This window comes from Gavialis gangeticus, unplaced genomic scaffold (assembly GCF_001723915.1).
Source record: "Gavialis gangeticus isolate Ggan-Ray unplaced genomic scaffold, GavGan_comp1, whole genome shotgun sequence".
NCBI classification, from domain to species: domain Eukaryota; kingdom Metazoa; phylum Chordata; order Crocodylia; family Gavialidae; genus Gavialis; species Gavialis gangeticus.
Window position 1 is genome coordinate 82,627,983 of NW_017729025.1, and position 13,160 is coordinate 82,641,142.

The window sequence follows — 13,160 nt, forward strand, 5'->3', positions numbered from 1 at the left end:
TTTTTCCTAGGGGGTGGGTGGGGGGGGGGGGAGAATCAGGAATATAAACAGATACCAACCCATCCACTTTATCCCTTCCTCCACTGCCTCACATCACCCCAACCTCAGAAAAAGGTAGATTCAATTTCCTTACCATCTTCCTCAAGAACTGTGGAATGACATCAGCTAAAGCTCAGTGGGAAGTCATATTCCAACTCAGATAAGTGTGCAACTTACGGGGCTTCTTGGTTGATTAACTTTTTCAACCTGAATATGCTCTGAAAGCCTGTGATGTCTAACTTAGAAAGCATTCAGACTCAGTTACCATTTAAATTGCTCATCTACCAACTTGCATGAAATACAAATAAAAACATTTTGTACTGGCTTAAGTGAGACTACAGTACCTTTAAACCAACAACATGCAGTCTTAAATCCTGTTTCTGCCTTCATCGTCATCATTTAAATGTTATAAAAAGTGTTGTCTTAATACAGCATACTGTGTGTATGTGCACATGCAAAATCTTATTGACAACATACCTGTTATTTTGTCTCTTACAAGCTTACAGGACTCTATTTCACCAATGCTTCCAAACAGACTCTTCAGTTCTTCTTGTGTCATGTTCTGAGGAAGGTAGTTGACTATTAAGTTGGTCTTGCTGTCCTCCGTGTTTCCAGAATCAACTGGTGACGAGCAGTTGTTTATGGTGGTTGGACCATTGGCTGTATTATTGCAAGTTGGTCCATTAGACAGTTGTGTTTCCATGGCAGCAATTACCTGCTAAACAAAGAGAAAATAAGAAATGTCAGAACTCATATTTCACAATCTATTAGAGAGATTCCAGCCAAGAATTTAAAGACTTGTCACTATGCACAAGTATTTATGGCCAGGCTTGCAATAATGCCTCTACAAAAAAGAACTTCAGTTATAAGACATTTAGGAATTTAGAGAAAAATAAGGTAGTTACTGAAAGATTTTTTAAAAGCAACCCGAGTAAAATATCTTAAAGAAATTAGCTGAAAAAAAAGTCACTAGATATTCTTTTTCTTCATGGAGAAACATCACAGCCTTCCAAAAGAAAGAATTACATCAAAGCAGGATTTAGCCAGATGCAAAATGTTATTTAGTCAGCATGGTTAGATGCAAAATGTTATTTAGTCAGCATGGTTAACCCTTTGCAACTGAGCAAAGTGAAATGAAATGTGCTTGTAAGAGAAGCATGTACTATTTCAGTTACTTTTCCATTATTGAAAAAGGTGACCTATATCCTAGAACTACTGCTGATGAACACTGGAAGAAAGCAAGATTACTGATCTCAACATTTTAAAAGATGTTTAGAAAAACAATGGAAATATTGGGATGGAAAGCAGAACTTCTTCCTTGATGATCTAAGGTCATTTTTCTTTTGCCTGCATTGGTCAGAAACAGCTTTTGGCATTTAAGTTGATAACTATTGCTCCTCTTCCTCCCCCTCCCCTGCCCCAGATCAAACTGCATTATATTTAATACTTTGGTTCAGTTTAGCTGTGCTTAGAAGACAAAGTAAGAAAGATTACAGTAGAGACTTGCTCTTAATTCCAAACTACTGGAGATATAGCAGAAGTCATTAAAAAGTCAATAGTTGCCCAGAAGTTACCAAAGTTTTATTCCAGCTGTAAGAAACTCACCATAGCATTTCAAAGCCTCACTGAATGGTAACTGTTGGTAAATAAAAGCTTTTTAATGGCTGCCTCTATATCCAAGACCTATTATATTCAGTTAGAAAACTATCTATGTAGTTTTCAGTTTTAACTGGAAGTTTGGACAGCATGTTATCCAATAAAGTAAAAGATCCAATATAACAGACAAGATTACCCTTAACATTACAAGTTTCAGAAAAATAGACCTAGTTCACAAAAACACCTATTCTTTTGCTTATTTCAAAGTTTCTTTACATAAAAAGCTATTTCCAATAAATCTATAGCCAACTAGCCAGATATTCTTAGACTCAACTGCTCACTGATTCAAAGATTGCAAACTTGATTTTAATTGAGCTTTAGCATCTCTCCATGAAAATACCAGCTTCAAAAGATGCATGAAAAGGTTGTACTTCTCAAAAATAACTTACAGCATTCCTGAAGACATGTGTGAAATAAAGGAACAGTACTAATGGACCAGGAGGTTATATCTGATGCAAAAGCAAGAGAGAAAAGATGTATTGCCATTCAATATATATTTTTTAAAATCTAATATTTCTGAACAGTGTTGCTACTAGAGCAGTAATATTCTTTCCTGCTAACAAATGCCTATGGGTTAACCTGCTCCTGGCACCATAATAAAACAAATCTGCTGAAGAGACAAGAAAGTAGCTAAGGCCAATTAAAACAAATTACTGTTCAAGTGCTAGTATATATATGGCAATGCTGCTAGCCACAAATGCTGCATTCTGACTTAAGCTCACTGGGACTGTATTTTTCAAACTAAAGTGTTCATTGATCAAAATTAGCAGGTTTTAGCAAGGACAACAAACAATCCTCACTTAATTTCACATTTATTTTCATGTTCAGGTGGCAAGAATAAGATCCTAAGCCAACATTCAAGTGAACAGCTGCAGTAGCCTGCACACACTGAAGTTACAGCATTTCTCAGCTATAAGACCATCTGCTCTGAATAAAGTGATACTAATATGCTATATTTTTCAAATAATGCATATTCCATTGATAGGTTCAACACAACTGTTCACAAAACACGAACAAAATATTTCAGCAGTTACTGAGCAAATTAAAAGTTCTCATCCAGAAAGGCAAAAGTTTTAAAATAGGTAATTTACAGTTTTAAAAACACTTTTTAGAGTAGAAATTTTAAATAACATTAAAAATTTAGTAACCAAAAAAAACAACAACACAGTACACAGGTTACAAAAGTTACTGTAAAATTTAGTATTCAGACCATACCAAAACAGTTTTATTACAATTCTACTCTTCTATTATCCACTGGATATTTTGAATTAGCAATAAAATCTAATTGATGTTCCAAAAAGATCACCAGTGCAGTTTAATTTCTAGAGAATATCACCATATTAAAAAAAAGTCATAAACAGAGTGCATGCTCCAGGCCCTGACAAAACAGGAATGCAGCCTATGACCTATATTGAAAATATGAACGAGTATACAGTAGAATTCCAAATGAGAGATTAAAGAGAGTTTGGTATGGCCTCAGCACTATTTTAACATGTTAAAAAGTAGCCTACAGAATTTAAGAAAAATCCCACAGACCCCAGTCCAAGGCTCTGCTGCCCACGAACCACTTCTAAGCAGAGAAGCCACATCACACAGTCTGACTGCCATGTTAGTTTGGAGTTGCCGTCTGCAATATGGACACAAAAAGTACCGTATGTTAGATTAGCAAGATAATGCAACAAATCAGTTTGTACAAATTTACAGTAATTGTATTTATATTCCCAGCACGTCCATGCAGTGTGGCTTAATTGAATTTGAGGCAATTCCAATCTAATCTTTCCAAATTTGGTTAAAATGATATTTTTCTTGCATGAATTAAGAGTCATTTTTAAAAGAGCCTGATTTAAAGGTAGTACAAACTAGTTACTTCTGCATCTAGCCTGAAAACTACCTTAAAAGTCATACATATCTAAAGAAAACCACACCACAGCATGATTTTTAAAACCTGGAAGAAGGAAGCGAGCAGGAAGAAAATGTAAGTGAATAGATTTTTAGTTAGAAAGTAAGAGCATCATGCACTACTTTAAAGAAAAATACATGCCCTCCCCAGCCTAAATAAATAAATAAATAAATCACAAACACAACACAAAACACACTACTCTTAAAATCCAGTTTATACTTAACCCTGGAAGTTCAAGGTTAAAAAAAAATGAATTAAAAGACTGAGCAGAAGTTTTATTGCTGCATTCAGAATATTATCTTACAATAGCCCTATTGAAAAAAGTGTTATTGTTTATAAAGTGACAACAGCATCAAGCAGCTTTTTTCAACTGGAACAACTGGACTAATAAACAGGAAAGAGATAATGTTTGATAAGGGCATCACTGTCCCCAAGCATGCCAACTGAGCTTTTCTTAAATGTGCAAATTGCAAACCCAGCAGGATTTGAAGTTATCAGTGCTAAGAGGCTATCAATATAGCTAATGGGCTATTTACAAGTAGCCCGGATATTAAATACAGAAAAAATCCTGGCACAAAACAAAACAGGAAAGAGCTGTGCTATTCCAGCCCCGCTTTTTTGCCCTAATAATATTTGTGAAAAGAATGCAAACTGAGCATTTATGCCAACTGCATCCGCCCCTAAATTCATTCACTTTTTGGAAGGTTGTTTTATCCACGGTTTAAAACGAGTCTATTCTTCTGGCTTCTGCAGTAAATTATGATTTAGGTAACTTCTGAATTTCTTTCACTTGAGTTTTAATATACATTTGGTAGGACATACTTAATTGACCTAGCTGGACGCAAAGAAACACACTTCATGTTCCAGTTTGAACAATACTTAATATCTCTTCATATTAAAAACCCAACAGCTCTTTGCAGCTCAAATAATGCCACTAAAAACTCTCCAATGTTTTCTCCCAACACAAAAAACAATCACTGCACACATCTACCATGGTCAAAACCTTACTACAAAATGATTCTTATACTCACAAAGTAAGTTAGAAAAACAATCTGAATTCTCACTCCTATTAATTCTATGTGCTCTAATTGGTTTTACTCAGGTTCACCTGGGCCAAGTAACTTGTGTGACAGTATATCATTAAGCACTCTTTGATGCCTTAATACAGTATAAACTTGTTCCTGAATTGACACATCCAATAAGCTTCCAGTGTTTAACTGGAGTAGTATACTACCTGGGATCTTACGAGTCTTATAGATTCTAGAGTCAGAAGAGCCCTCAAAGGATCATCATGTCTGACCCCTTCCCCAGGCAGGAAAAGGACTGAAGTCAGACAACCCCAGCCAGGTGCCTATCTAGCCTCCGCTTGAAGACCTCCAAGTTAGGTGATAGTACCACCTCTCTTGGCAGCCCGTTCCAGATTCTGGCCCCCCTTACTACGAAAAATTTCTTCCTAATGTCTACTCTCCACTAGTTTGTACCTATTGTTCCTAGTTACTCCTAGGGGTGCCCTAGTAAATAGTGCATCTCCAACTCTGTTGTCCTCCCTTGATAAACTTATAGGCTGCTACAAGGTCTCTCCTCAGACATCTCTTGTGAAGGCTGAAGAGATCCAGATCCCTCAACCTCCCCTCATACGGTCTTGCACGGAGGCCAATAATCATATGAGTGGCCCTCCTCTGGACACTGTCCAGATTCTCCGCACCCCTCTTGAAGTGCAACACCCAGGACTGGACACAGTACTCCAACTGTGGCCTGACCAATGCTGTATAGAGGGGGAGCATCACCTCCCTCGATCTGTTGGTCATGCATCTGCTAATGCACAAGGTGTGATTGGCTTTATTGATGGCTTCATTACACTGATGGCTCACGTTCATCTTGGAGTCAACTATGACTCCAAGATTCATCTCAGCTGCTGAGGAGGTCATCCCCCAACCATATAGGTGTGCAGGGGATTCCTCCTCCCTAGGTGGAGTACCTTGCATTTGTCTTTGTTGAATTGCATTCTGTTTTGTTCTGCCCATTGCTCCAACCTATTGAGATCTGCCTGTATCTGCTCCCTGCCCACTTTGCCCCATAACTTGGTGTCATCTGCAAACTTGGACAGGGTGCTCTCCACACCCTTGTCCAAATCACTGATATTAAACAACACCAGTCCAGGGACCGAACCCTGTGAGACACCACTGCCCACCTGCATTTTAAAGAAATACAGGTACAGGTATGAAGTTATGCATCCAAAGTCCTCAAACTTTAGCCACCCCAACTCATCTGCTTGATACGGGTATTTCTATTAAAATCCTTCTTGTACAATCATCACTGGTAAACCCTTCAAGCTAAACACGTAAACTGAACTTTTGCTTGGCCGGGTCTTTAAAAAGTTTTCAAAATTCTACTACCACCTTCTGAACACACTCAAAAGGCTCAAGATCATTAAGTTTACTTAAAATATAAGGCAACTCTAGCCTCTGCAACACTATTAACATTCATATATTCTAGAATTCTATTAAATTCTACTTAAAGTAATGGTTTTGTTACATATTTCTTATTTTTAAAAGGTAAGATTCCTCTCAGGCTTTTCCTTATTAATGGAAACCTGAACCCAATTCAAGAAGGATATAATCAGTTTGAAGCCTCACTGATTTTTTTTTTTTTAAATATGTATGTAAAATGTCAGTTACCCCAATATTATATTCCCTCTTTTTTGCCACTGATGATGCTATTTTAAAGTCTTTTTTTATTTTAATATTCTCTACCCTAATGCAGCACAAGTGACCCGGCAAACAGGAGAAACAAGTGGGCCGGTGTTCCTATTAGCTTTTATAACCAAGTAGAGGGGGTAAAAAAAATCGTAAACATCTTTTTCAAAATTCAGGGGTTTTTTTTAAAAAGAAATCTGTTTCTACATCTTAAGTTATGACAAGCTAAACTGAGCCCTAAATTCCAAGTTACTTTAAAAAGCCGATAGTAAAAAGTCAAGCATTAAAACTTCAGCTGCAGCCATGTAAAGGACAAATCACTTAACTGATAAAAGTCATAGCTTTTGATAGCAAGTTTTTTTTGCAGGTGCAGAGAAAATATTCTTTTCATTTCAGTTTATCCAATTAATTAGTTCAGTTGTAGGACTAATTCATTCAAAGTTAAGAAACCAACTGAGTACTGAAAGAACAGGGAACTTTTCACTTCTAATTTATGAGTCAAGTGAGGTATGAGGACAAGGTCTATTAGTTCCTTCTATACAGCAAAGGATGCATTACAAACAAATCTGTTCACTTCAGCAGCTGCAACTAGTACTTCCTCCAATACCCATTTTGGAAGCAAAGTGTTGAGAAGAAAAAAAAACCAATGTTACCTGCTGCATGGGTAAGAGAGTTGAGTAGTATTAAAATGTGGTTCTGGATATCTTACTAGTTGCATCACCCAATCTGGCAAGTACTTCTCTCTACTTTCTATATTAAAATGTAAAAACTAAGAGTAAGTAAGTGTTAAGATGCAGCAATTATACAGATATAGCATATCCTGATTGGCCAAAAGCTTTATAAATGTATCCCAATGAGTCAACTCTTCTTTAGGAAGAAAACTAAACATTACCAATACAAAACATGGCTAACGAGGGGCAGATCCAAGGGGGGATGTAGTGGTGCAGCTAAACCCCCATTTTGATTCCTGCTCCAGCCACCCCAACTTTAAAACTGATTGCTTAAGATAGGCAGCAGCACTTCAATTCAGACACTGGTGAGGGAGTCAATTGACCTCATGGTTCCTTATCATCTGACTCCTGCTAATCCCTCTTCACTCCACAAATGTTAGCAACCCTCTCTCCTTTGTAAGTCTTGATGTTCCACTCACTATTCAGGCTATCCTTTCTTCTGCAATTTTGCTGTCTGTTAGCCATTCCAAGTAATATCTCCATTCTAGTCCACAACCCTGCAAATTATTTTTAGCTCTAGCTAAACTTAAAAACCTTAACTTGGGTATGACAATATTGACTCTGGTATAAAAATGACTAACAGTAAAGCATCAGAGATGCTTAAGATGCTCAGGAAGACTAGATTGTTCTGCTGGTTCTGTAGTCATAATTAATATACATCTATTATTCAGACTCATAAAACAATCTCTTTCAACTATTTTTGCCCATCTTGTGTTTTTTAAGCTTTATATAATAGCTGGCAAATTAGCACACTTTCCCAAAAAGTTATGTTTGTGTTTGCTTTCGTCTTAAACGGAGGAATAAAGTGCCAGGCCCCTATCACATTAGCAAAACTTGTAGTTTCTCTTTAACTCAAGAAAAATGTATTGTTGTATTTGTGATATACCACACCATCTGCACCCCTCTTTTCAAAATCCTATATCCACTCCTGCGGCTAGCAAGGGTAATTTTAGTCTTTTTTTCTTTTAAATAGACCTTATTTCAAGGGGGATTGTAATAAAATGTCTCAGTTCCCCACACCCGTGGCAGGAGAGCCTTCAGAAACATTGAAAAACTAAAAAGCTGTGCCTAATGTGACAAAGTTATCTGAAGCTCAATCCAATGCTAGTATCTGCTCCCCTTTTAACTGTGTCCAGGAACTTATGCACAGGAGTAAGGCTATTTAACTGCTACTAGCAAGCTCAGTTTGTGAACGTTGTGTCCTAGATCGTCTAAACCAGGGGTTGGCAACATTTTCAGTCAAGTTTTTTGGGCAGTGCGCCAAAATCACCCACAACTTTGACCTGTAAGATGTTGGCATGCCTCTCAGGGGGGTGAGGGGGAGGGGAAGGGAAGAGCCACGAGGGGCCCAATCTTTGTTGTGGCAGTGCAGCCCCCAGCCCCTTCCCCGCCATCTGCCCCAGAGTGCACATACCAAGCAAATTACCTTTGCATGTCATGCTCTGGCACCTGTTGCAAGGGGTGTCTACTCCAGTGCAAGCACAACTGTTTTGTACAGGGCTGTCAAACACTCCACTTACCCCTGACTGGACCCGAACTGTGGGGCTCCTTGCAAGATGGATCCAGCCCAAGGCAGGGGATGTTCTAGCTGTGACAGCAGCAGCAGTCCTGGCTCTCACCTGAGAGTTTTAGCTCCCACATTCTGCATGCCCTATGCCAGAGCTGGAGCTGCTGATGCTGCCATATGCTGTGCTGCTGTGGCAGTGCATGGGGTACACAGCAACAACAGCTCCAGATCTGGCATGGGGCATACAGCACACAGCGGTGGGCATGGCCACTGGCCAAGTAGATAGGGCCATTACAGTGGCAGTGAGCGAAGCAGTCAGAGGGTGATCAGTCTCTGCTTACCTTCTTGTCACTGAATGTCATGTCCACCATGGCCAGAAGGCCCAGATTCTTCAGCAGGCCACTCACCCTGGCCACATCCCCCAACTTCTGGTGGCCAAACAGTAGCCCAATAGGCCGGATACAGCAGCTCTGTGGGTCAGATCTGGCTTGTTGATCATATTAGATTTCCCCTCCGTTTACTCTGGCGTGTGTATAACAGTAGAAGGCGACAGGGGGAGTATTATAGTACTCATACCCAGCCAAATAAACAACCTTCTCTTTTGGATACACAGCTTGCAACCACCATCTATAACTTTATCACTTCAAGATTATGTTATCATAATGTTCTCTGCATCTTAGACTGGTTTACAAAGACTGAGATAGTACAGAAAGCAATTGCTTATTTGGTAAACAAGGTATGACAGGACAGGATTCAACAACTTCTGCACTCTCAACCCTACACTGATTAAACAGAAGAAACTGTACAGAGGGACATATTCCAATGTCAATTAAAGAAAAAAAGAAAAAAACAACAGGCTATGCCCTTTGATATACTGCCAATGTTATGACTCAGCTAAGGCAACAGTATTGGAGGATTCCCCCCCCCCCCCCCCGCAAAAAAGAGAGAGAGTCTGGTAGGAGGCTTGCCATAAAAAGAATGCAAGAAAGTTTAGCTGCCCTTCCACAATGGGTCTAACAACTGGAGATTTAGCTGACCTTCAGGATATGTTGCAGAATATTCCCATTCCCACCCTCCCCCACCATATATCTGGGCTTTGAAGAAAGTGGGGGAATTAAGATGTAAACTAAGGACTATCTACATTTTTAATGGTCTGCTGCTGGAAGAAGCTGATAGCATTGCATTTTCTTTGGTAATACAGAGTTACCAGAAGGGACAAAAGAACTTACTTACATGCATGCCTCATATAAACATACAGAAATGGCTTCAACGTGGAAAAAAAGTTGCCTAAACAAGGCCTCTACCACTGTTTTAAGCCCATATAAAAAAAATCATCTTTTCACATCTGGCTCATCTCAGGCTATTGTTGCTGGTAATTCTAAAATATGCACAAAACACTCATGAAAGTTCACTACACAGAAAGTCTGCTAAGCTTACACTTCGTGAGAAATTCTTAAGAGTTTTGCACTTGTTTGCTCAAGATGTTCCCCACAGGCGCACAGAATCTCACAGCAGTGTTCAACCATTAAATACAAGAAAAATGTCAATGGAAGTAATGCCTTTTTATTGCGTTTGGAAAGGTGAAGGAACAGAGCCCAAAACAAGCCAACTGCCTTCAACTTGACTTTTAGTTAGGTTGCCAAATATTTGTTACACTACAAAAAGCTCTGTAAAATAAAATTTGACTGTAACTCAACTTTTCAGGACTATTACTAAAAAAAAGGAACTCTTCCCACTAATACTCCAATGAAGACAAATATGGAAAGATGCAAATGCTGATAATTCTAAACATTTTTCAGTTGTCTGCTTTGAATGTTTCACAATATTCTAAATCCTATAGCCTTTGAAGACATAGCAATTACTGATACCTGTCTATTATGAAAACAGTTGGAGAAACAGTAAGTGTGAATTCAGCATATGAAAGGAACAGGATAAGAATGAAGAAACAGCAGGTTTGCATTTAGACCTACACTTCCCAATAGATATGCCATAGACATACAAAAAAAAAAAATCTCATCTGAACTAATTCTCAAAACAGAAGGTTAATCCCTCTAGGATAGCAGCAGCAATCTTTTAAGGCTAGACTGACTCCATTTATGAGGTGGCCACTAGCACCCAGCTGCCACTGCTGCTCTTCTCTGTTCTGGCCAGCATGGGGAAAAGTATCTGTCACCACTTTTCCCCAACAGCAGCAGGGGAAAGCAACTGCTACCAATGCCCTCCATTGCTGAATGATGCCAACAAGCCCCTGGTCAACCTCAAAGATAAAGTCTGATGACTCCCTGTTCACCAACAAGTCTCACAAAAGCACAGTTCAACACATGAACAGAGTCTTTGAGTGCAGACCTGTGCTCATAGTCAAATAAGTGGGAGTTTTGCTAGCTAGCAATTTCAAAAAAAAGGCAAAGCATTATAAATGAGCAATAACCCATTTCAACCATGCATCAACTTCAGAGACAGCAATGTAAGGGATGGGTGTTAGAAGTTCTTTCTTAAAAACCTCATCTCCCTTCACCCCCCCTCCCCCTGCATCTCACTGTCACTTATTGCCCACAAATTAACAAGCAGAAAACAAAGGACATTAGAGTATGTTAAAGACTAGCCTATATATGAACTATGCATTTGTGCTTTGCTTGCATGGGAAATAATGCTTCATAAAAAGAAAAGTATTTGTGGCCTCTCCAAACCACTGTCTAGAATGGGCACAAATAAGAGAGGAAAAAAGCAAAGGTGACAAATAAATGCAGTGTCTCAATATTTGCATATTGTGCACGGGCATATACAAGCGCACACATATACACAGTCTGCTCCCTTGTAGGTTTGTCATGCGTAAGTTGTTTAGGGTGATTTTACTAAGATAAAGATGGTGGCAAAAAAAAGAGTCTTAAAATATTCCAAACAGAAGAAAAAAACCAAAGGAAGAAGAGGGTGGGGGGCAACAATAATAAGAATATAGCTTATGTCAAGCAGCACAGGCAAGATATGGGCAATCCAGGACCTTGAGGGCACAGGCTTATTTTGTGGCATGCCTAATGAAAAGGCTGGCCCGCACTGTTCTAGGGGATTCTGAAGAGATTGGGATATAATAATATAGGACAAGCAACATTTTTTTTTAGCTGATGTTTTATTAAAAGCACTAATGTTACAATTAGGATCTAAAGAATATTCTGAAGATAAAGTGGAGCCTACACTGAAAAGGGAATATCAATAGTAATGCCGTTCAGGCAATTCTCCAAGTACAGAATTTGGGAGTAGCCATCAAATGCACTGGAACACTTTATGGATACCTGCTACCAAGGAAATTGTTGATTGTTATTACAGGATATAAAAGACAATGGAACACAAATAACTAAATAAATAAAATTAGATCACAAGATCAACATCCACAACGAACACACACACCACAGTAAGAAAATCTATATAAATAAAATCCTATTTATCATGATAGATTTTAGAAGTGGATGAGAATACTTGGCACCAGAGACTGTTGCCATTTCTGAAACGCAGTACATGAGAATCGATGAAGACATTCAAATCACTGGCTGTAAATGCAAGAACATTTAGAAGAAAGCAATGCTATGAAGGAGCTTCATAAATACTAGTACAGTAAGTAAAGCTAAAACAAAAAAACAACAACAAAACCCAAAAAAAGCAGCTATCCAAGAGTCACAAATATAAAAAGCTGAAGGGGGTACAGGGAACAGTACATATTAATTTAACCAATGGGGAAACCTCAGCTAACTAGACAAACCTGTATTTCAAAGTGGGATATTATTGTATAATTTCTCTTCAACATTTTTTTCCTAAACAACCTATTTGAGCAAACAAGACCAAAACTACCTTCAACTAGCACTCATAAGGATTAAAGAGTTGTGTAGTTCACAAATAGTAGTTGGATACGCCTGTAAAGACAGGCCATGCTAAAAGATACAGGACCAGGAACAGATATTAAAACACAATGCCCAGGTGTTCCTTGCCTCCCAAATCCACAGGATAGCTCATACACTTTGCTGTTATACACAGAGAATGCCCAGAATAAAAGCATCTGGAAGCTGTTTTTGTAGTTCAGGGGTGGGCAAAATACAGCTCGCCAGTCCAGTCTATCCAACCCGCAGGGACTTAAAACATTTTAGAAAATTAATTTATATCTGCCTGTGGCCACCCCTCAAAGATGACAGGCAGTCAGCGGCAGCAGGACCCAGCGGGAGCCTGTGACTGAGCAACAAGGGTAGCCCGGCTCCACCCAGCCCCCCACCCCCTTCCCGCCCTCAGCCCCCAACCAGAAGCCTCTGCGGCTTCTGGCCCCGTGCTCCTGGAGCTGTTCCCCCTCCCTCTGTCCGAGTGGAAAATAAGGTAAGAGTGGCTGGAAGTGGTGGTTGCGGGCAGTGGTGGGGGCTGCAGGGAGCGGCACGGTGGTAGGGGGGCTTCAGGGACCAGCACAGGAAGTGGCAGCCGTGGGGACAACGGGACCCACATGGTGCGCAGCAGGCGGCAGAGCCACAGAGGGCAGCAGAGCCACAGTGGTCCCCAATGGGCAGCAGGGCCGTGGCAGGCAGCACAGTGGGCCCCAACAGATGGCAGAGCTGCGGCCAGGCCTCAGCAGGTGGCGGGGCTGTGGTGGACCCCAGGAG

The 13,160-nt window shown here is 39.7% G+C and overlaps 2 protein-coding genes across 7 annotated transcripts in view; both read right to left on the minus strand.

Moving 5' to 3' along the window:
• The window catches only part of ELAVL2 (ELAV like RNA binding protein 2), an 81,682-nt gene extending 78,339 nt beyond the window's left edge, over positions 1 to 3,343 (minus strand). For 4 of the 5 annotated variants that reach the window (XM_019519036.1, XM_019519035.1, XM_019519033.1 and 1 more), the window contains exons 1-2: positions 3,232 to 3,343; positions 517 to 757 (exon numbers count right to left, since the gene is read on the minus strand). In XM_019519036.1, the coding sequence (XP_019374581.1) occupies positions 517 to 757; positions 3,232 to 3,303 (313 nt within the window). In that variant the 5' untranslated portion in view covers positions 3,304 to 3,343. The remainder of the gene's footprint in view (positions 1 to 516; positions 758 to 3,231) is intronic. The other variant, XM_019519034.1, reaches the window with a different exon arrangement.
• The window catches only part of INO80 (INO80 complex subunit), a 317,697-nt gene that overhangs the window by 254,564 nt on the left and 49,973 nt on the right, over positions 1 to 13,160 (minus strand). The gene's annotated exons all lie outside the window — the stretch shown is intronic.